The sequence below is a fragment of the Laetiporus sulphureus genome (assembly GCF_001632365.1).
Source record: "Laetiporus sulphureus 93-53 unplaced genomic scaffold LAESUscaffold_5, whole genome shotgun sequence".
NCBI lineage: Eukaryota > Fungi > Basidiomycota > Agaricomycetes > Polyporales > Laetiporaceae > Laetiporus > Laetiporus sulphureus.
In genome coordinates, this window is record NW_024468514.1 from 325,149 (window position 1) to 347,696 (window position 22,548).

Here is a 22,548-nt window from a genome sequence, read left to right on the forward strand (position 1 = left end):
GGCATTGCTGCACATCAAAAAGCAGTGCAGCTCATACAAGATAATCATGCAAGCAAGCCTGACCATCTTTCCAACCTTGGCAGCTCCTTTGCAAAGCGCTTTAAATATTTGGGTGATCCTGCAGATCTTAACCAGGCCATTGCTGCACATAAAAAAGCAGTGCAGCTCGCATCAGATGATCATCCAAATAAGGCTTACCATCTCAACAACCTTGGAACCTCCTTCTTGATTCACTTTGGACGTTTTGAAGATCTTTCAAATATTGATCAGGCCATTGCTGCATATCAAAATGCAGTGCAGCTCACACCAAATGATCATGCAAGCAAGCCTGACCATCTTACCAACCTTGGCAGTTCTTTTACAAAGCGCTTTGAGTATCTGAATGATCCTGCAGATCTTGACCAGGCCATTGCTGCACATCAAAAAGCAGTGCAGCTCGCATCAGATGATCATCCAAATAAGGCTCACCATCTCAGTGACCTTGGCAGCTCCTTTTTAAGCTGCTTTAAATATTTTCATGATATTGCATATGTTGACCAGGCCATTGCTGCATATCAAAAAGCAGTGCAACTTACACCAGACAATCATACAGACAAGCCTCATTATCTTAACAATCTTGGAAACTCCTTTGGACATCACTTTCAATACCTGGGTGATCTTGCAGATGTTGATCAGGCCCTTGCTGCACATCAAAAAGCAGTGCAGCTTACGCCAAATAATCATACAAGCAAGCCTAGTTATCTTAACAACCTTGGAAGCTCCTTTCTAAATCGCTTTCAGCACCTGGGTAATCTTGCAGATGTTGATCAGGCCATTGTTGCATGTCAAAATGCAATGCAGCTCACACCAGATGATCATGCAAACAAGCATATATTTTTAAGCAATCTAGGAAACTCCTTCTTCAATCGTTTTAAGCATTTCAGTGATTTTTCTGATTTACAAAAGGCCATAATTCACTTTTCATTGGCTGCTCAGTCATCTGCTGGCTCTTTTTCTATGAGATTCAATGCTGGTAGAAGATGGGTTCGTTGTGCTCACATTTTGCAACATTCATCCCTTTTTCAAGCCTGTGATATTACATTGAATTTGCTTTCAAAACTGGCATGGCTTGGATTGCCCCTTTCAAAGCGCTATAGTGCACTCACTCAGGCGACAGGTTTTGTCAGAGATGCTGCTGCCATAGCAGTTGAGCATGAAGACTATAACACTGCTGTTGAATGGCTTGAGCAAGGAAATTCAGTTGTCTGGGGACAGCAATTGCAATTGCGTACTTCCTTTGATGACTTGAAGGCCAAGCATTCAATTCTTGCAAATGAATTTGATCAGATCTCAAAGCAATTGGAACAAGCAAGCTATAGATATGACACAGAACAGAAATCATCTGAAGAACAAGCTCAACAGCATCATGCACTTGCAATTAAGTGGGAAAGTTTGCTGCTCAAAATTCGATCCATGCCAGGGTTTAATCAATTTTTGATGCCAAAGAAGCTGGCCCAGCTTTATGAATGTGCTCATTCTGGGCCAGTGATCATTCTTAACTGCAGTCAATTAAGTTGTGATGCCTTGATCATCATGACTGGCTCAGAAGATGTGATCCATCTCCCTCTCAGTGATCTCACATATAACGATGCATTTGATCTTGGAATATCACTCAATGAAATGCTCAGAAAGGATGGTCGTGTCATTTCTAACATCGCTGATAGAGATGATATGCCTACAAGCACAATGTCAAATGAAGCCTTTCACCATCCTGGCCACACTATCTTCAATATCATTGATAGAGATGAGAGGGTTGCAAGATTGGAGTCTCATCTGCCTTACTCATACAAATTCTATGAGAGTATACTCTCTGAGCTATGGTTCAAAGTTGTCAAGCCAGTGTTAGATGCACTTGCTTATCCAGTATGTTTTGTGTTTTCCTTTTTTTTTTTTTTGACACTGATAACTGAATTAGAAGCAGACTGCAACATCCAAAAACCTGAGCCGCATTTTTTGGTGTCCAACTGGCCCTTTGACATTTCTTCCTATTCATGCTGCAGGCATCTATGGAACAACTGGACCCAATGTCAAGGTGTCAGAATTTGTGATATCATCATACACTCCCACCCTGAGTGCACTCATCTTGCCATCTGAAGACATCATTCAACAGAACATTAATCTACTGGCTGTGGCTCAGCCAAGCTCAGATGGTCAATTCTCTCAGCTTCCAGGCACACAAGAGGAAATCTCCAAGATAAAGGAAAGGCTCAGCAGGCTGAACTCCAACCAGGTCTTGCTCACAGAGTCTAATGGAACAGTAGAGGATGTACTGGACAAGCTACAAAAGTGCAGCTGGGTTCATTTTGCATGCCATGGAATTCAAGACCTACGAAACCCAGTCAACAGTGGACTGCTGCTTGCAAATAAGCAACGCTTGAAGCTATCTGACGTTGTCAGAGTGACACGTCCTCATGGAGGATTGGCCTTTTTGTCAGCCTGTCAGACAGCCACTGGTGACAAGAGACTGGCAGATGAAGCTGTCCATCTGGCTGCAGGGATGCTGTTCATTGGCTATGGTGGGGTAATTGCAACAATGTGGTCAATTCTGGATGATGTTGCCCCTAAAGTTGCAGAAGATGTCTATTCTCAGTTGTTCTCTGATGATAGCCTACCAGATTATAGACAGGCTGCCAGGGCATTGCATTATGCAGTAGAGAAGTTGCAACAGGATCCTAAGATATCATCCAAGTTCTATTCATGGCTCCCTTTTGTACACTTTGGTTTGTGATGCAGCGTAGCTATTTGAGGTTGCAGGTTGTAGCTCCTTTGTAGTGTATGTTCATGTGATTAACTGTACAAGTATATATATTATGAAAAATATTGTGTACAAATGGTGGATGAGAAACTTCTGCTTCATGTCGAAAGCAAAAAAATGGAACCTATGGTCAGCAGCCATTGCATGTGTTTATTGCAAGAACATAGCACAAATCATCATTCGGATGACCCCCCGCCGCCATGTAGTGCATCATCTTTTGGACACAATCAGTTGAATAATAATCCTTGGCTAGATACATGAGCACTACAGAGGCAGTCACGGTATGAATTACAGGAGACCTCCATCAGCATGTACAGATTATATATGTAAGACTAGGCCATTCATCAGCATGGGCAGAGGGGTGCATGTGCATCTAGAGCTATACATTGAGCATGAACGTGAGCAAGAGAGAGACAGGAAAAAAAGCTAGCGATGCAAACAACGTATCCAACCACTGGAAATAAATGCTAAAGCTGAAATCAAGCGCACCTCCACACACTCACTCACAAAGCCACAGGACCCCACCCCTCACCTCTTCCATTCATTCTTCTCCTCCTCAAGTCCCTCCCACCTCCTCTTCAACCTCACCCTCCCATCCCCATCTCCACCAACATGCAACCACACCTCCAATCACCTCCTCAACTCACCTTCCCACCCCCCCACCAATATCCTCTGCAGGCACCAACTCCTTCTCCCACTCCTTCTCCACCTCCACCACCTTCTTCACCAATGGCACAGCGGGTGCCCAGGCACCTCCATCACGCCCTTCTTCATTCCACCCCCACTGAGATCACCAATTCTGCTGTCACCGATTCTGCCACCACTGCCAATACCTTTCACATTCCCCACATGCCTCGCATCCTCCCCATCACTCGTGCTCTCTGCCAGCATCGGCGACCCTGACACCGGTGAGCCTGGCCAAGTCCTCACTGATGTCCTCTCCCCCCTCCTCCTCCCCCTCCTGCACATAGCTCCTAAACCACTCCTTCTCCTCCTCCTCTACCCCCAAAATACTCCTCACCAGCCCCTCCTCTCACCTATCCCACTTCAAGCACTAGTGCACCATGCACAGCTGCACCCCACCTGCCTCGTGGTGCAGCTACTCCCCCATGATCTGCACGAGGTTGACTGGCCACCTGTTGATGGTCCCAGCCCAGGGTCACTGTGCGAGCTTCTCGCTCGTGGTATGGAAGATCTTGGCAGTGAAGGGGGAGGATTGCAGGAAGGTGGAGATGTGTGCACATGCCCAGAGGGGGGCGGGTCATTGTCACTTCCCAGTCGATGATGCATGCCTGCATGTGCCATCAGCAATCCTCAGCGATGGGTGAAATGGAAAGAAAAATGCACGATCTTGGAATGGTCCTGCTCATCTACAAACACATTCTCCAAACTCAAATCATGACAATCAATCCCAAACTCCTCCGCCTCTCCTTTCCCTTCCTCCTGCTCCTCCTCCCTCCTAACCCCCAACCTTTCCATCAACTCCATCACCCTCCCCATCTCCTTCTTCATCATCTCCTCCTGCTCCTTGAGCTTGCTCACCAAAAATGTCATCCTTTGCATCTGCCTGTAATCGTGGTACATTGAGTCTCCAGGGCCCTTCCCCTCCCCCTCACTCTCCTCCCAATCCCACTCCTCACTCGTATCGCTCTCATCCCTGGACAGCACCTCGACATGGTGGTGTTGACTGGCTGCAACCTTACCCAGGTCGAGCGACAGTTTCAAATGACAAATTTGGCTATTACAGTATGGGGATGATCTGCAGCTTACATGATCCTTAAGATGCAGTTTGACCTGTTTAAGGGAATATTTTTACATCATCATTCTCTTTACGTCATTCGCTCCTTAGCCTGGGTCTCTCCGTCTCATCGGTTGAACTCCTATATACTCAACACTTTTCAATTTACCACTCGCTCGTACTCGGCCTTTTCATGGCGACGCCCATGTCTACATGTATCGCGGTCAACGTTGCTTTTTATGGTACATAACTCTTCCTCCTTATGATCTCAACCACTGTTCTAATTGCATTGCATATTTGTATCAGTTGTGTTGGTCTTCATTGACTATGTCGTCCCTCACTGTTTACGTGCCCCTGAGCAACATATATGTATTGCGGCCAACTTCGCTTTCCACGGTACGTTACTCTTGCTCATTATGATGTCGACTAATGTTCTAATGGCATCGTACATTTGTGTTAGCTGCATTGTTCTTCATCGAGTACATCGTTCATCACTGGATACCTGGCCATGAACAGGTTATACATGCAGTACTTCGAACTATGTTGCTGAGCACACGCAGCCCCATCAGACTATAGCCCACATTAATGAAATTGGTTTTGAGTGTGCGTGGTTGCATCACTCTAACAGATTTTGCAGCCCTCTGGTGGGAGGTGCCAGTACTGAGTGTGCGCAGTCACATTGCTCTAACAGATTTTGCACCCCTCCGGTGGGGGTGCTGATACTGAGCATGCACTGTCACATCGCTTTCAGTGCTACAGCAGCCCTTTGGTGGGGGGTGTCACTCAGAGATCTTGCATTTTTTAGATGGAGGAACTACTTGACTTCTCTGTCATGTTTGGTTTGTGCTGCCTCCTATCCGTTCCTTCAACGGTTAAGGGGTTCAAGCTCATAAGCTCGATGGATTCCACCTGGTCACAAAACGTTACTGCAATCGCAGTTGACATCCCTCTCTCATTCATTGCTCACTGATGTCTGATTGGGTTTATGAGAGATGCTGCTCATTTGCACTGCATAGGGCGTGACTCGCGAATGCACTCACTGAACGGTCTGCAATCTTTGTTGATGGAACATCAATGTGATATGGTATATCCATCGATTGTTGTGATTTTCGAATATGTGAGTGATGGGTTGCACACGTTTACACCTGACGGATGCTGCATATTCAATTGCCGCCTGCTGAACTGATTCCTGATCTTGAGCAGACAACTTCGGTGGATGGGTAGTGAAAGATACATGTTTACCGGTGTCATCAATTGCTGCATGGGGGTGCCTGATGTCGAACTTGGTTGTGTTGTGTCAGAAATTTCAATCGAGGATCTCATTGGCAGACTTGACTTTGGTTCACTTACCAATGTTGCTGGTGCTCATGGGTTACGTGTGCTGTGTGGCTCATGAACCCTGAATGAAGTTGTGCAGGACATTTTAGCTCATCGCTGTTGGCTGTGTTCCAGGGTATATCCATCATTTCGTGTTCTCAAACCTGTTGACATACCAGAATTTACACAGGCGGCTCTGCCCAAATCATTACTGATGATGCCGAGTGCCCCTAGCTCAACATTGTTTCCTCCGAAGCCGTTGAATGACGAACACCGTTTGAGTATCTTGCAGGATTGGCACAATTCAATGGACAATGGTGCTGTGTATGAAGAGCTGTGTGCCATCTGTGGATGCTTAGTTCCTGGACGTGAGGTCAGTTCAGTACAAATGGAAACTGTTGACCTTTCTCCTCTTTGTAGGGATGGAGAGTTCATAATGCGGTACGAGTGTAGTGCCCGTACAGACCCCGTTACAATGTTGAATGGGTCCGTCTTGTTTGCTGATGTGGTACACGTTATGGCCAGTGTTAGGTTCATACACTGGTGCGACTCCTGTCGATCTGTATTGGAACACAAACGTGGATTACCGAGATGCGCACTGGTGAATGGACTGTGGCTTGGTGATGTTCCGCCTGTTTTACGTGAATTGACATTTGTTGAACAGATGTTGATTGCCAAAGTTTGGCACAATTTGTTCATTGTCAAAGTTACAAAAGGTCAATGGAAAATGATCGCGAATGCGATTGCCTTTTCCCAATCTGTGAAGAAGATGTACAATGTGTTACCTCTGCCAAGGTGCGATCTAGATGAAGTGCTTGCGATTCTATTCACTAATCCCTGTCGACCCAGTGAGGAAGATTTTAAGTGCACTCCATTGCTAGTTTGCCACCATGCTGTAATTGCAGCTTTGCGATAGCTTATGCTTAACCACTGTGACTATGCTGATGTGTCAATCGCTGAGGAGAACCTTTCCCAGTATCTGAAAAATGAACCACCTGTCACCATTCTTTGATGGTTTTTGGATGATAGCACTCCTTCAGAGGCTATGTCTGTGCATGAGGTTGATGAAGAATGGGGCACGAATGATGGTCCATGTCCGTTTGTCATGCATGGGTTGTCCACCTGGACCTCACGTGTATCTGGCCTAGTAAGGTTGTCGTGCAGACCAGATTTGGCAGCCTAGCTAGGCCCAAATGCTGTGCTCCTCCCCCATCACCAGTAGCACCGTAGATACCGTCGCTTATTTCCTGTTAGAGTACGTGGAAATTCCCCTGCTGATATAATGCGATGGCCACTGAGTGGCTGAATGATCAGGGATTGATAAGGCCACGCCCGTTCCTGATAAGGCATGTGGCCACACTCCCCGGTGTCTCTGCTTCTGGGCCACATTGAGACCCGGTGCTCACTGTGTCGGCATGCACGCCCACCGCTGCTGACGATGGCGATGCTCTTTCTTCTCTATGTAGGACATTTCTCTATCATTTTTTCTCGTTTTTTCTTCTATGCACTCCTATCATATACTGTAAGCAATCCCACTAATATCCATAGTCATAAGTGGAGGTGCAGAGTGCATGCTCACTGCCACCAACAGCGACCATGCCGATCTCTTATATCGGAAGCGTTCCTCCACCGTTTTTTGTGTCCTTTTTATCACTAGTAGGCAGCACAATTTACGATGCTACTATATAGTTTTGATGACAAACCCTCCATGGCACAAGTGTGCTCACTGTCACCAATGTGTCACGGCACGCCGACGACAAAGATAGACAACCAAAATAAGGAGTCCCCTTGAGGGTCTCCTGGCTGAGAGCCTACAGCGACGAGCTGTGGCGATACGACATGCCCACTGACGAGGCCTAGTAGCTGGTCACAGAGCAAGACTTACTGGCGAGGCTAGAGGCGCTATCACAAAAGTGAGAATGCAAAAAGATGTATAGCACACTGAGAGTGTCTGGTAAGACCCCTCTGTGATGGTAGTGGTGGACGAAGGAGAATAAGACTGAGGTCTCCTCCTCGTCTCGCTGGTCCTTATATACATGATTGCCAAGCTACTGTACAGTACTACATAAGCGAGTCACACGCTATTCTACTGGATGGTGCTACAATCGTACGATGTGTCCCAATTATCCTGATTGGCCTGCCTAATAATAACCCACGGAGACGGAGCTCCTCTTGAGCATGCAATATGGCGTCATGGCGATTGCGACATATGACGCCATGCTGAGGAGTTCAGTGTCACGTGACAATGCCGAGAGAGATCCGAGGTCATGTGACTGGATGCCTCGTTTATCTTATCTTATTAGGTCACGTGACTTCTAGTGCGACGAGAAATGACGAAAAATGATATGCTTCTTAATAGCATTTGTTCCTATAATGACTTGTCAGGTAAAACCGTGACATCACCCCCTTCTCAAGGTTCATCGTCCCGATGAGCCAAAGCCTCTGGCGCCTCATATTGTTCGTTTTGCGAGTGAACTATCTGCCTCCGAAATGATTCCTGGAGCGTAGCGTTCGCATATGAACTGGGCGATACGATCACCTGTCTTGACTTCGAATGGTTCGCTGGTCGTGTTAACAAGCAAAACCTTGATTTCCCCTGTGTAATCTGGGTCTACTACCCCTGCTGCGACATCAATTCCTTTGAGGGCTAGCCCACTTCGGGGTGCCACTCGAATGTATGTCCATCTTGGGGGGTCAACCGCCAACCCGGTGCCAACGAGCATTCTGGAACGTGGGGGAATGTTTAAGTCTTGTACGGACTTGACATCCCATCCTACAGCTTCACTAGATCCCTTGTAGGGGGCTCGGGCATTTGGATGAAGGCGGAAGAAAAACATGAACTCATCAGGGTGGTCAGACAGGGCAATTCTGTGTGCCTTGCACATTCGTGGCTTAGCTCTTGGAGCGTCCGGATGTGTCTTATGGAATTCCTCTACCTTGTCTTTGAAATTCGTGAGGTTTTCCAATGGTTCCCAAGTATTATCGCTGTGGTCATAGTCCAACCACTTGACGAGATACTGGGTTTTGTTATACCTGACTCTTGAATCGAGGATATCCTCTACGTCCCATTCTTCCTCTCCGTCGATGATGACTGGAGGGTTGGGGGGAGGTATGCATCCGGGAATCGAGTTTTGATGGAACATGATTAACTTTGAAGCGTGAAACACAGGGTGTATTTTCATGTCTGCTGGTAACTGCAGTTTGAACGATACGGTCCCGATCTTTTCGAGGATTTTAAATGGTCCATAGTTTTGAGTCGCAAGCTTTTGGCTTTTGACTTTTACATGGAGATCTTTGCCTCGGATAAGCACTTCGTCTCCTATTTTGAAAGGGACGTCCTGCTTTTTAAGATCGAAATACCATTTCATACGTTCTGCTGCTAATGACAGAGCGGCACGTGCTTGTTCCTGTGCTTGGTCACAGTTGTGGAATAAATGTTCCAGGGATGGATGTTGTATCCCTTCCAATACATTGGGTGCCATGCGGGGGTGTCGACCATGCTCTATGAAGAACGGTGATAATCCTGTCGATTCTGAGACTTGGTTATTGTATGCGAACTCTGCCGTGGGCAATAATGTGGCCCAATCGGTTTGTCAGTAGTTGCAGTACATGCGCAGGTATTGTTCTAGAATCTGATTAACTCGTTCGGTTTGTCCGTCCGTTTCAGGGTGATAAGCTGTAGACATTGTCGACTTAATGTGAAGTTTCTGACAAAACTCCTGGAATAGTTTGGCTGAGAACTGGGTGCCTTGATCAGATATGATCTGCCTAGGAATTCCATGGAGTTTAAATACTTCATTGTAGAAAATCGACGCTACTTGAGATGCTGTCACCGTGTCGTCTACGGCATAGTAGTGAGCATGTTTGGTGAATCGGTCGACAACTACCAAAATGGCAGTCTTCTTTTCTCCCCTATGGTCTGGGCTTGGCGGTAGCTGTGTAATCAGGTCACAGGTAACCATTTCCCAAGGCCCTTGTGGTACTGGATTAGGTTGTAGTAGTCCATACGGCTTTTGCTTGCTCGTCTTGTTTCTTTGACAAGCCACACAGCCTTGGACATACTTTTTGACATCAATGGTAAGCCCTGGCCACCAATAATTCCTGCTGATCAATTCTTGCATTTTCCATCGTCCGGCGTGTCCGGCGGTGGAAATGTCGTGATGTAATTTAATCAGCTCATTCTGCAGCGTAGAGTCCTTCGGAACATAGACCTTTCCTCTTCGTAGCAGCAATCCGTGCTCGAAGTTCCACTCTTGGAGATCTTTTCCAAACTCTCGCTTGCCAGTTTTTAGTAGGTGCTGGTAACCTTTGGTCATTTCATCATCTTGCAGTGCCAATTTCACTCTTTCTAGAAGTTTTGCATCATCAACTTCGGAAGAATGAGTGGCTGAGATTGCATGGATGGCAAAATATTCGGGCCGAAGTAAAGTCTGCCCTGAATTGTCATTGCTCACCCCCTTCTCATGATCTGGCCTTCTGGACAGAGGATCGGCATGCATCATTGTCTTTTCGGGGCAGTGATGGAGAATGAAGTTAAAACGTGTAAGGTAAAGTGACCAACGTGCTTGTCGTCTGGTCAATGTTTGAGCTTGACGGAAATAGGTAAGATTAAGGTGATCCGACCATATCTCAACCGGGTGAGGGTGTCCTTCGAAGTACTGCCGGTATTCTTCCAAAGCCCGAATGATGGCTAGCATTTCCTTGTCGTAGATCTCGTAATTTCGCTCGTGTTCATTGAGTGATTTGGAGTAATATGTGACAGGATGCCAAAGTTCATCTTCTCCCAACTGTTCAAGGACTGCGCCTGTGGCGAAGTCTGAGGCATCCGTTTCTAATCTAAAGGGACGGACTGCGTTGGGGAGCGCTAAAATTGGGGCGGAGGTGAATGCAGTCTTGAGGGCCTCAAATGCCTTTTGTTGAGGTTCTTCCCATTTCCATGTTGCGTCCTTACATGTCAATAGAGTCAAGGGTCGGGTCATCGATCCGAAATCCTTGATGAATCGTCGATAGAAATTTGCTAATCCAAGGAATGCTTGTACTTGCTTTACCTTGGTGGGCACCGGCCATTTGAGCATGCCATCGACCTTCTCTGAGTCCATCTGTATCGACCCTTTTGAGATTATGAGTCCTAGAAACTTGACGAAAGTGGTCGTGAAGTGACACTTTTCTGGTTTCACGAACAGGTCATTGTCTCAGAGTCGTTGTAGGACCTCCTTGGTCAGATGGTCGTGTTCCTCCTGGTTATCCGTAAAGATGATGATGTCATCTATATAGACTGCCACCTTTCCAGTGCGAATGAGATCGCCTAAAACGTCGTTCATCATGGCCTGGAAGGTACTAGGGGCATTACAGAATCCGAAGTACATGACAGTGGGTTCAAATAACCCTCTATGGGTAATGAACGCTGCTTTTTCCTCATCTCCCTTGTGAAGGCGTACATTATTGTACCCCCATCTCAGGTCTAGTGTAGTGAATATACTAGCCCTTGAGAGTCCATCAATGAGATCGTTGATTCGGGGGAGTGGGAATTTGTTCTTCTTAGTGACACTGTTTAACGCCCTGTAGTCTTGGACTAATCTGAGAGACCCATCCTTCTTTTTAACGAAAAACACCGGAGCGGCGTAAGGGGATTTAGATGGTCGAATGTAGCCCTTGGCTTGTTCGCCGTCAATCCATTCGTCGAGCGAGTTCTTCTCTCGTAAGGACATAGGGTATACTTTTGTCGGTCTCGGGGTTGCCGCGTCTGGGACAAGATCAATTGCGTGATCGTAGGGCTTACGCGTCGGCATTCTTTCCGAGCTCTTCTTCGAGAACACATCTCCGAATTGATGAAATTCTGGAGGGACGAATTTGGACCAATATTCTTTGTCCTGTGTCTCTTCTGCCGGCTGTTCTACCAAATGCTTCTTCACCTTCTTGCTTATGCCTAGGATGTCGTGCACCATGTTACGAAGATCCTGGTCTTGCAAGTCTATCCAGTTGATGAAGTTATCTTCCTGATCCCACCCGTCATCCATGTGTACGTCAGAGAGAATTGCTTCATCTTCGAGCCGAGGTTGCGATAGAAGGTTGACTTCTTCTTCGCATACTTTGACTCGTTGCTTCCTCGTGTGTCTACATCTTGAGAACGTGACCTCTCTGTGTTCCCAGTCAACTCGGGGGTTGTGTTCTTGTAGAAATTTCATGCCAAGGATCATTGACATGCGTCCAAGGTTTGTGACGAGCAAACTCTCGGTTGATCGGTGCCCCCCGATTAAGATGCTTGTGACTACACGATGAGTAATTGCGCCACCCTTGTTGAGGCTGGTGTCTGCGTTAAGGATTCAGATTTCATGGTTTAGAGGTATCATCTTAAACCCGTGCTTCTCAGCAAATCGTTGGTCGATGTAGCAGGAGAATGCTCCAGAATCCAATAGTGCCGTTGTCTGGATCTTCCGTGATACGAATCTTATCGGCAATTCAATCGAATGTTTAGAAAAACCTGCTCATGTGATATATATATGGTCGCTAGGTACATTCGTTCTCACGGTACTAATACAATTGTCCTGAAGTGTGACACCAGACTCGTCTACACTTCGTAATGAAAATCCTCTGAGAATTCGTTTATCTCGACGATTCTCGCATTGGTGTCCTTGACCGTAGATGCCGATGCCATTGATGCTGTGCCTGCGCTATTCACCTTGCTTTTGCCCTTGCTGGACGGTGGTGTAGTTGACGTTGTGCTCATCCCGCGAAGTGCAGCAATTGCTTGTTCCAGTGCCGCAATTTGAGCTGATGAATCCTCGCTACTTTCTTCTCCCACCTGTCGCACCTTAGTTGCCTTGCCCTTTCCCTTGTCCTGCCGTGGGGTAGATCGGGTTTGAAACTTCTTTCCCTTATACTCTGGCTTGGGGGAGGGGCACCTTTTTCCTCGTTCATAGGCATGCTTTCCACAAAACAAGCATAGCTTGTTTGCCAGCCACCTATCTTGTTCCGGGGAAAGTTCGTGGGCGATTCGTGTGCTAGTGTCCATCGCGTTAGGGTCTTTAGGGGCAGTCGCCTTGGTTCCAGTGGTTTGTACGGTAGACTTGTTGCCCGACATCTGCTGGAGATGTTTGATTTCAATTTCTAGGCAGAATTCCAGGTAGTCCATCCAAGTGGTTGGGATCTTGGAGGGATCTAAAGTCTCTGTTACCGACATGACCGTCTGAATGTGGCTTGACCGTTGTTTCCTGATCTTGACGATTAAATCTTCGTTGGAGTATCCTGATTCGGGGGCGTATGCCCTGAAATTCTCCGCGAAGGCAATCATTGTCTTGTGGTGGATTGCGCAATGTGCATCTAGCAAAGATTGTGCCGTGCGCTTGGGGTCAAGCGTCTTGTATGCCATTTCTAGTTTCCTAGTGTATTCTGCCCATGTACCAACGTCTTGTCCGGAGGCGAGCTTGATTGCATACTCTTTCATGTATAGAGCAGCTCCGCCTTCCAGATGCGCATTGGCTTGCCGTATTTTGTCCTTGTCATCAGTGAAATGGTTGTAGTCGAGCCAGATGAGTAGGTTCGTGAACCACGTTTCAAAGTTTTCTGACGACTTTCTTCCTGAATACTTGGGAGGGTCGGGGAGCTTGATTTGGTGGGGCGACTGACTAGATTGGCCGGCCGGTGGTTGGATACCTGTGGGGGGCGCATTGATAATGGCATTATTGAGTCGAGACTCTAAGCCAACGATGTAGGTGGTGGTCTTTTCCTGGGCCTCCTTCAGGGTGACCATGTTGCCGTAAAGGGCGTCCATCTGACCCTTTACTTCATCCTTGTAATCTTCGAAGTCCTTGCGGATTGCTTGGGCTTCGGCTGTCAGACTATTATTTGACTTGATGAGCCGTTCGTTGTCGGTGGAGAGGGTGCTGATTTGGGCTCTTGCAGTTTTTAACTGTTCTCGTATTTCTACTGCCATTATTTCGACGTGAATTCGAGCCAGTACTTCTTCTTCCAATGAGGCCACCGTGCGTTCGTGACGCTCATCCATTTTTTGACGTAAAGCTTTGTACGAGCTTACAGTCTCTCATGACGAATGACTGTACCACATTCATTACCCATTCCTTAACGTCGTTTGGGATGGTGTTGGGTGCAGCGGCATTGGCAGCTTTCTCAATGGTTGCATAAGGGACTCCCTGCCATTCCCAAGTCTGAGGTGTGGAAAATGCTGGCAGGGTAGTGGGCGACGGGTTTCTGACTACTTCCGACGCCTTGGGTGTGCTGCTGTTGTGTGGTTCTTCAGCAGGGGCAGCTGGTCCTGCTTCCGATGATGTGGAAGTGGCCTGACTCCTCCAGGGGTCAGCAGGCTCACTCATTGTGTGTCCTCCGGGGAACGAAACACCTCCAAGGTTGTATTGAGACATGGGGATCGATGTCGAGGATAATGGGAATGATGTGACGGACAATGTGTTAATCGATCGATTCTCAGCCTTAGAAGGGCTCGGGGTTCTCCTCGATAAGTCCTTCTTCTTCTAACTCCTCTCGTAGAGCTTCTGCTCGGTCGTGCCAATATTCTTGCTCTTTCTCAAGATCAGGGATGAGCCGGAATGGTGCCGAGTAGGTGGTGTACCCGTGTACTTGTATCGTGTAGTGATAGAGTACTTGTTGCCAATTGGTGACGAGAGGTTGATAGATGAAGTACGCGGTGCAGATGACTGTGAGTTGTCCCTGCGCCGGGCGATAGAAGTTCACTATGTAGTTCTCGTATATAAAGCCGATTGCGTATCTCGGCATGAAACTCGGGATACAAAAAGATATTACTGGTCTTAGTAGGGCCAGTAGCACGACTCCTTTTCAAACTTCACTATCTCCTTTCCTACGCGCTCCTGCTTTTTATTGATTCCCTTGAAGGAAATCTTCCCTAGTCCTACGCAAAGCTTGATAGCGATGCGCCTATCGATGAAGGTGAAATCGTGTCCGGCTCCGATGCGCTCGTTTATAACGGATAGATGTCGCAGAATTCTATCTCGGCACTGTAACTGCTCTTCCGTGAACTTGGCCGCGATGTGGGGCTGCTGTAAGACTTTGTATCGCTGGATGGTAGCGTATACGGTCGGGGCGATGTTTTCGGGAAGAGTGCCTTTAGGATTCTCGTGGATTCCACGAGGATGATAGCTCTTTGAGAGCGCGAAATTGAGGACGTCGATGGTGGGGAATGTAGCGTAGGGATGAGGGGGTTGGAGAGGAATGAATGGGGTAAGCGCGTCTTTTGGAATGCCTTCGAGCCAGAGGCTAACCTTGCGTTCTTGCTGGCGACGCTCCGCTGTAATGCCTTGTGAGCTAGCTTGTGGAGGCTTCGCTCGAACGAGATTCCCCTGAGTTAGACGATGAGTGCGACGGGGGTCTCGTTGGTACGGGTGGTAGCGTCCGTTGGGCGGAACGATACCGTTGTGTACTTGAGGCGCTTTACCGGTTGGTGCAGCGCTGTTCCTTTTAAAGGAAGGAAGCGGCTTAGGCGGTAGAGACGCGGAAGAAGTGTATGAGGGAAGTGGTGTGGAAAAAGCCCTGCCCTGGGCGGATGTATCTCTGGGCGAAAATGCGCGGCTACCAGTGTTAGACACTTGGTAGGGGCGTAAAAGGTCAGTCTTATTCTAATGTCACGGCACGCCGACGACAAAGATAGACAACCAAAATAAGGAGTCCCCTTGAGGGTCTCCTGGCTGAGAGCCTACAGCGACGAGCTGTGGCGATACGACGTGCCCACTGACGAGGCCTAGTAGCTGGTCGCAGAGCAAAACTTACTGGTGAGGCTAGAGGTGCTATCACAACGGTGAGAATGCAAAGATATGTATAGCACACTGAGAGTGTCTGGTAAGACCCCTCTGTGATGGTAGTGGTGGACGAAGGAGAATAAGACTGAGGTCTCCTCCTCGTCTCGCTGGTCCTTATATACATGATTGTCTAGCTACTGTACAGTACTACATAAGCGAGTCACACGCTATTCTACTGGATGGTGCTACAATCGTACGATGTGTCCCAATTATCCTGATTGGCTGCCTAATGATAACTCGTGGAGACGGAGCTCCTCTTGAGCACGCAATATGGCGTCATGGCGATTGCGACATATGACGCCATGCCGAGGAGTTCAGTGTCACGTGACAATGCCGAGAGAGATCTGAGGTCATGTGACTGGATGCCTCGTTTATCTTATCTTATTAGGTCACGTGACTTCTAGTGCGACGAGAAATGACAAAAAATGATATGCTTCTTAATAGCATTTGTTCCTATAATGACTTGTCAGGTAAAACCGTGACACAATGGTGACAAGCAACATATGACTCAGACTCATTTTTTCCACGGAGTTTTCATTATCTCTTTAGAGTATAATATCAGGAAGTATATTCTGCATGAAATAGACATGGAACAAATGAATGATAGACAATGTGAGAGCAAAACATAGTTTGACAACAAGATTCTCAGGAGACTACAAGCCCCTGCCAGGCAAGCTACAGAATGAGGTGGCACCTGCATAGATCAATGCCTATAGAGTCCAACTATACTGCTTGCTCGTCAATGCATCTGCTGTGACCACCTCAAACATCTGCAATGGCTACGGGGCTGACATTCTCCTCCTGTGCTCAGTTTGACCTGTTATGTGGGCCCCGTTTCTTCCCCTTGTCAGAACACAGCTTCCTCATTGTCTTTATGATAGGTACAGCTGACCCATCAGATGAGGAGATGACATTGAGGTTGATGAAATTGGCGAACAGCTCACTGGATGTTCTGCACCATTTGTTCAGCTCAATCGAAGCAGCAAAGATATCGACAACATGCACAGTGGTAGTGGACGAGGTAGGTGCATCAACGGGGGGAGGGGGGGAGTGGAATTGATGGGGGCAGAGACCATGGTGATGGCAAGGAATGTGGTAGCAATCAGGGCAGCAGTGTCATTGACATTCGAGGTGGATCGACTATCCATGGTGCAAGCCTGCTTCATCTCTGGCTGCATAGGCATGATCGGTGATGTTGATGTGAGCGTCGTCACCATTGTTGTCATTGTTGCCACACATTTCTGCCATCTTCACATTGAACTGCATGGTCTCCCATTGTCTGAACTCCTCATCAGACAGATATTCCCAGTACGTTGCACCTGATTTCCAAGCATGAAGCAGAAGCTCCAGCTCGCTCTTTGAGCTGATGTCACTGGGGCAACAGAACCTCTTGAGCAGATAATTGATGATGGTGAGGTGATACTTTGCAGTAATGTTCTCTTCGAAGTTCTGGTAGACCATGCATTTGATCGGGACCAGTGAAACTTCGTCTAAACATGCATTAGTGAATATATGGCAAGACAGAATGATATCATACTTACTGGCTTTTGCGAGGACCAGCTTGGAGATTCTTGCCTTAAGCTGGAGCGTCTGCTGGACATGATTACCAATAACCCTACCCGAACACCATTAGGGCATGACAGGATAAGCATATGGAATAGAAGGGTACCTTCAATCCCAGAGATCATGAACCCTTCCATGTGTACTACGTAGTTTTCAACTGAGGTCTTTGTCGTCATCTCAAGGTAATCTGCAAGGCATTGGTTGCTGTAGAAGACAAGCTGTAAAGTTCTGAGTTTGTTCGAACTGTGATCAAGAGGGTCTCGACACCAGTGCACATGCTGAGAGCCTGCAGCTGACCGGTCAGGTTAGTATTGGGCACCACTCGACAAATAAAGCTACTCACCTCATCCTGAATCCCCACCAAAGTCATTTGAGCATCAGAGAATGCAGCGAGTGTGACATTATGCTTTGAGTACTTCTTCATATCTCACTTCTCCTCCAAGCTCTTGATGTCATCTTGAGTTATCGTGAAACGTTCCTCCTTTGACATTGCACTCCACTTTGCCTGTAAGTCATTCATAACATCTGATGATTTGTACTTGGGAATGTCTGGTGGGAGGGCTGATCGTTCACAGCGATGTTCAGTCAATCTCAGGGAACAGGTGACTGTGATAATAGAACTCACTGTCATTCAGATGGCGGAGTTCTCGGTGCTGAAACGTGTTCCATATATTGACCTTACGATGGTTGGGTGACTTGCGGGGGTGCTGCATGATCAGGCGATAGTAGTAGTCGTGAGAGTGGTCTTGAAAGCACTCCCTGAGCATGAAAACTTGCTTCCAGATCTCTTCACGCACCTGATTCAGCACCTCATTCAGTGTCTCCTTGCATTTCCATCATTTCTTGACCAGGAGGGCCTTCTCAATGGGAGTAAGTCTGTATACTTTCTTCTGTTTGTGCCTGTGCCACCAAGGTGTCGTTGACATTTTCAGAGCTCTTGCCATGCTCTTGCACCTGGCATTCGAGAGGTGTTGAAGCAGCCTTTCAGCTGCAGTCTGAGCCATATTAGAATGTGTGATGATCCTCGGAGAGAAGCACTTGGTCAGAAGCACTTCGTGAGATTTTTCGTCTGTTGACATTTGATGGGATCTCAAAGTCTATTGCACGTGAATTACACCCACTCCTTCAGCTCCAGAGAAATTTCGCATTTTAAGTAGTTTCTACAACAATCAATATACATTATCAGTCATATCGGTAAGGAGGATGCAGTTCAATGATGGAGTGAAGGTATTCCAGCTCAGATTCTGGTACCTCTCTGCTTGGCAGCAAATTTTTGAAGGAAAGCAACTGCACAAACTCTATAACATCATCTGCAGTTTCAAATGCCCTTATAATGTGGTCACGCACTGCGAGAGCATACCCATGAGAGTGAAGGTATCTGTCTGTCATTGGTCCCACAGATGGGACTCCTCTGCCCCTCATGACATGTTTGTACCCCGCGGTGGGACTTTGTTCTGTCAGTGTTTGCTGAAATGATGAACTACTGCTGAGTGGGGATCACATATGGAGGTGGGCAGGCACAGGTGAGAGTTTCCCAGCAGGCATGGAAATGTGAGCTTCTGATGTTTGCTGTGTGGAGGTGGAAGCCGCCCTTCGGGCTGTGTGAGTGTGGCCAGTGTCAGAAGAATCATTGCACCATGTAGCCTCTTGCAATTGAGTTGTGTCACATCTTCCTGTGTGAACATGCATAGTCTGCGCTTGCATCGTAAGACCTGCTGACAATCAATGTATATCAGTGATGTGTCATGAGCTAGGCACGCACCTTGGAAGAATCTGAACATGCTATTTTCGTCAGCTCTGACAGATGCTAATGGCTTCATGTGGCCTTGTATGTCATCTGATGAGATTCGACTTCAGTGAAAGCACTTGCGAATGAGTCTGCATGCCAACTTACCGCTTACGATGCGCGATCGCAATACTGAATCCTCCATAGTAGTATAATGACGCATGTCAGGTAAGATCCCTTTATACATGTACAATGTGATGGCTTCGTCAAGGTTCTTCACCTTCTGATGATTCACATTCAGAAAGTTCTGAGCATTGGGCTTGCAGTCAGCCCTGAAAAATGTGAGCATAGTTAATCTGTTGATTTCGGATGAAAAGCTCACCAGCTCAAGAATATACCGGTCTTCGCCCCACACCACACAATGTACTTCACCTTGTGATTGCCTAGAATCATCTTTGCTATGTGAGAGGTATGTAACTCCTTCACAATCTGGTCCACCACCTCATCAGCAGGCTCATCGAGACTTCCGGCTGTGTCACGGAAGATTGGCTGCAATTTGAACACTTCATATGCCTCGTCAATGTTCACGCCATGAACAACAACTGGTAGTGGGTTCTTATATGCACCCAGGGTGACTGGCAGCCTGCATGGAATGATGAGCATGAGTGAGCTGATTTGAGTGCTTCACTTGCATCTCAAGTAATTCATTTAAACTCACTGCTCAGTGTAGATCCTCGGAACCTTGCCTCTGAGAACGACATAGTATTTATTCATGGTATCAAGACAGAGGTGACTTGGGAATGGGAAGGTAGTTGAGTAAGAAGAAGGTGCGAAGTGAGTTGTTAGTGCATGACATGCGAGTCGTGAGAGTGCAAGCCTGTAGCTCGACTGTGGTTGCAGCTTGTCTGTGGCTGTAGAATGGAGTCCCGCCACTTTTATGCACCTCACATGTATACACTGCAGTCTATGCATCAGACACTATAATAGATGCTGTACTTACACTTGCACTACTGTATTTGACAGTGTAGAACTGCCGTAATCCTCAAGAACACAATTTATCATAGTTTGAGTCCAGCATGATACTATCACGAGAGAGTTAGTGTGCACTGTGCGGTGCCACTTTGTATTGCTCTCAGTACTCAAATCACAAGAATGTTCAACACGGTGAGGTGATTTGATTGCAGGGAACCATAATATGTACAGTAGTTACAGATTAGCAATATAATCTACAAGGCCACCGATATCACCTTCAATGTCCTCATCGAGTGCCTCAAGTCCTTCATCCTCATCTTGCTCCTGCTTGACAACACTGCCGGAGATAATTACCAGTGGCTTGAGAGCAGCTGCAGCACCACCCTTGCATTTGCCAGGAGAGAGGTCACACGTGAAGCTGTTGAGGTCAGCTAGTTCCTGCAGCTGAGCAAGATGGCAGATTTTCACGTTCCTCCACCTCTCACAGAACTCGTGTAGTGAAGGATATAGCATTGGGTCATGCTGGTGTGTGTGCTCTAGTACAGACATAAAGATTTGCTCTTCATCTAGTATTGCAGTATACAGCCAGCACGCCTCAATGTTGCAGCGAATCAGCTCCTCGTGTGCATGTTCAATGTGCAATGACTTCTTCATGAGCTCCCAGATAGCTGGCTTTGTCCATGGCCTATCACGAACATCATTCCGTGTGTCCTGTAACAGAGTAAACTCATCAAGGAAACTATAATGTGACGCCTTCGACCAATTACAGCATCGGGCGTGGAGGATCGATTGTGAGTGCAGCAGTATTGTATGCCTTGACGGCATGCCGTATGGCCTTGCAGCGAGCTTGCAAAGACTTCACAATGTGTGTGCGAGCACGATAGGCTGAAACATGTAGAATGTTCAGCGGATATCTATAAATCAAATGAAAAAATCACGCACCTGTCTGAGATAGATTCAGCTTGTGCAGCTCAAACAGTCGCTGCACAACAAGCTGCTGTAGGTTGTTCAATGCATGGTGATATGTGCACATTGCAACATACTTGGCTGTTTTGACATACTTGTCATCGGTCAGCTGCCAGCGCTGTGATATGTTCATTTGCACCTCCATTGCCAGCAGGTCATGCAACAAGGTACACTCACGTTCCTCGAGATATCGACGCCTTGTCTCCAGCTTCTGTGTATGTGAAACTTCAGCATAGTAGTCGACATTTCCAGCAGTCAGTGAGATGAATGTATAGTCAGATGGAATGGAAGTGAGGAAGAGACCTGCATCGGTCTCAACTTGAGCACATATGCTTTGCCACTCCTGTAACTTCTCAACATATGCTACCGCATATACATCCCAGAGCGGCTCCTGTCTGAGAGTCTGAAAGTAGCAGTGCTCTTCTGCATGCCACTGCACAAGGTCTTCTTTCTTGACATCTAGTGATTGCATAGATTCGACAACAGCAATGGACTCCATCTCGATGATATTGAGGGCTTGAATATAATTATTGTAGATCATCGTGCTAAGGCTCACGTACTTCTCGTCATCCCATTGATGGAAGTACTCATCGATGTAGACGTGTCGACGGTAAGCAGAGACGTACCGAGTCACTGGAGCAAGACTGTTCGATGCGCTAAACACATGTTCGAAAGTCTCGCTGTCTTCGAGGTCTGTCCCTTCAATGATGTTGGGGTGGTTCTTGGTCTGACATGCATAGTTGTGTGTATACCCATGGAATGTGTTGATGATCATGCAGCACAGCAGCTGCTGCCATTCAGGACTGAGGGAGCTTCGCTTGATTGTTTCTTCGAAGCCACACCCGATGTCATAGTGTCCCAGGCTTCGATCTTCGAGTACGTCAACCATCTTAGCTATTATCGTGAGTAGATACTTCACACTTTGAGTTGCATAGTTAGCTCAGCTTATAGCAATCCAAAGATATAACTTACAGTTCACCACTCCTTGTCATGTCACATATCCATAAGATAAAGCCATGACGGCATGTGCTTGCAAATATTCCCATCTCCTTGAATATACCTCACATCTGCTTCTTATCTTCTGACGCAGCTGCTTTCCAGTTCTTGTGCATGATGCAACTTCATCTGCACCATCCGTGGGGTCGCCCTCTTCATCGTCATGTTGATTCTCCTCATCACTTGTGTCACCGTCGACATCATCTTGCAATGAGTTGCTGACATGATTGCTTTGCTGCTTGCGTGCGCCACCCTTGACCTCACCTGCAAAGTGGTTGACGAACTCGTCTGGCAGATGATAATCACTTTCTTCGAAGACTTGTGTATCTCCTCAGTGACGTTCACCGACTTGTGTGATTTGCTTGAGGGAGTTGTTGCCATCCATGCTGAACATATGGCGCCATCATAGCTTAGGCTCACCTTCGAGCTTTTCAATAAACCTTGTTAGAATTAAAGAATGATGCAGTTGACTAATACATACCTCATATGCACATGCCGGACATGCATTGAGTACACGCCAATTGGATGAGCCCCTCCCAAGAGACTGCTCGATGAGCTTGTGGACACTGCAAAGAATCGCCAGATATATTTCATATGCATTGGTGACTGCATTTTGGTAATGGAGGCATATGTCACAAAGCACCAAAGCACTTAACCCAATTAAGGGCAAGTCTGCTTTTGTGACCTGCAC

General features: G+C 47.1%; 8 protein-coding genes across 8 annotated transcripts in view; 3 read left to right on the forward strand and 5 right to left on the reverse strand.

The window, feature by feature from the left end:
• The window catches only part of LAESUDRAFT_644523 (TPR-like protein), a gene marked incomplete at both ends in the record, with an annotated part of 3,623 nt that extends 856 nt beyond the window's left edge, over window positions 1-2,767 (forward strand). Inside the window, 3 exons of the mRNA XM_040903863.1 lie at window positions 84-1,680; window positions 1,789-1,902; window positions 1,955-2,767. Coding sequence (XP_040768046.1) covers window positions 84-1,680; window positions 1,789-1,902; window positions 1,955-2,767 — 2,524 coding nt within the window. The remainder of the gene's footprint in view (window positions 1-83; window positions 1,681-1,788; window positions 1,903-1,954) is intronic.
• Window positions 2,768-3,350: 583 nt separating this feature from the next.
• Window positions 3,351-4,739, reverse strand: LAESUDRAFT_793343 (uncharacterized protein; the record flags this gene model as incomplete). Its single annotated transcript, XM_040913940.1, has 6 exons — window positions 3,351-3,396; window positions 3,442-3,578; window positions 3,693-3,793; window positions 3,858-4,086; window positions 4,142-4,451; window positions 4,702-4,739. 6 exons carry the CDS (start codon window positions 4,737-4,739, stop codon window positions 3,351-3,353), a joined length of 861 nt encoding a protein of 286 aa, XP_040768047.1.
• Window positions 4,740-6,285: 1,546 nt separating this feature from the next.
• Window positions 6,286-7,699, forward strand: LAESUDRAFT_734810 (uncharacterized protein; the record flags this gene model as incomplete). The annotated part of the gene is made up of 5 exons (XM_040910543.1): window positions 6,286-6,335; window positions 6,441-6,744; window positions 6,766-6,846; window positions 6,892-6,984; window positions 7,667-7,699. The coding sequence occupies 5 exons, from the start codon at window positions 6,286-6,288 to the stop codon at window positions 7,697-7,699; spliced, it is 561 nt and encodes a 186-aa protein (XP_040768048.1).
• A 4,207-nt stretch (window positions 7,700-11,906) lies between these two features.
• LAESUDRAFT_793351 (uncharacterized protein) lies at window positions 11,907-12,274 on the forward strand (the record flags this gene model as incomplete). The annotated part of the gene is made up of 1 exon (XM_040913941.1): window positions 11,907-12,274. A coding segment is annotated over one exon (222 nt), but the record flags the coding sequence as incomplete, so codon positions are not given.
• A 143-nt stretch (window positions 12,275-12,417) lies between these two features.
• LAESUDRAFT_755817 (uncharacterized protein) lies at window positions 12,418-14,227 on the reverse strand (the record flags this gene model as incomplete). The annotated part of the gene is made up of 2 exons (XM_040912079.1): window positions 12,418-13,775; window positions 13,885-14,227. 2 exons carry the CDS (start codon window positions 14,225-14,227, stop codon window positions 12,418-12,420), a joined length of 1,701 nt encoding a protein of 566 aa, XP_040768050.1.
• A 2,547-nt stretch (window positions 14,228-16,774) lies between these two features.
• On the reverse strand, window positions 16,775-17,415 carry LAESUDRAFT_644894 (uncharacterized protein; the record flags this gene model as incomplete). Its single annotated transcript, XM_040903884.1, has 3 exons — window positions 16,775-17,118; window positions 17,176-17,249; window positions 17,276-17,415. Coding segments are annotated over 3 exons (558 nt in total), but the record flags the coding sequence as incomplete, so codon positions are not given.
• Window positions 17,416-18,694: 1,279 nt separating this feature from the next.
• On the reverse strand, window positions 18,695-19,697 carry LAESUDRAFT_711534 (uncharacterized protein; the record flags this gene model as incomplete). Its single annotated transcript, XM_040906840.1, has 5 exons — window positions 18,695-18,909; window positions 18,960-19,034; window positions 19,092-19,255; window positions 19,306-19,566; window positions 19,642-19,697. 5 exons carry the CDS (start codon window positions 19,695-19,697, stop codon window positions 18,695-18,697), a joined length of 771 nt encoding a protein of 256 aa, XP_040768052.1.
• A 961-nt stretch (window positions 19,698-20,658) lies between these two features.
• LAESUDRAFT_755820 (uncharacterized protein) lies at window positions 20,659-21,750 on the reverse strand (the record flags this gene model as incomplete). The annotated part of the gene is made up of 2 exons (XM_040912080.1): window positions 20,659-20,780; window positions 20,838-21,750. The coding sequence occupies 2 exons, from the start codon at window positions 21,748-21,750 to the stop codon at window positions 20,659-20,661; spliced, it is 1,035 nt and encodes a 344-aa protein (XP_040768053.1).
• Between the last annotated feature and the right edge of the window lie 798 nt (window positions 21,751-22,548).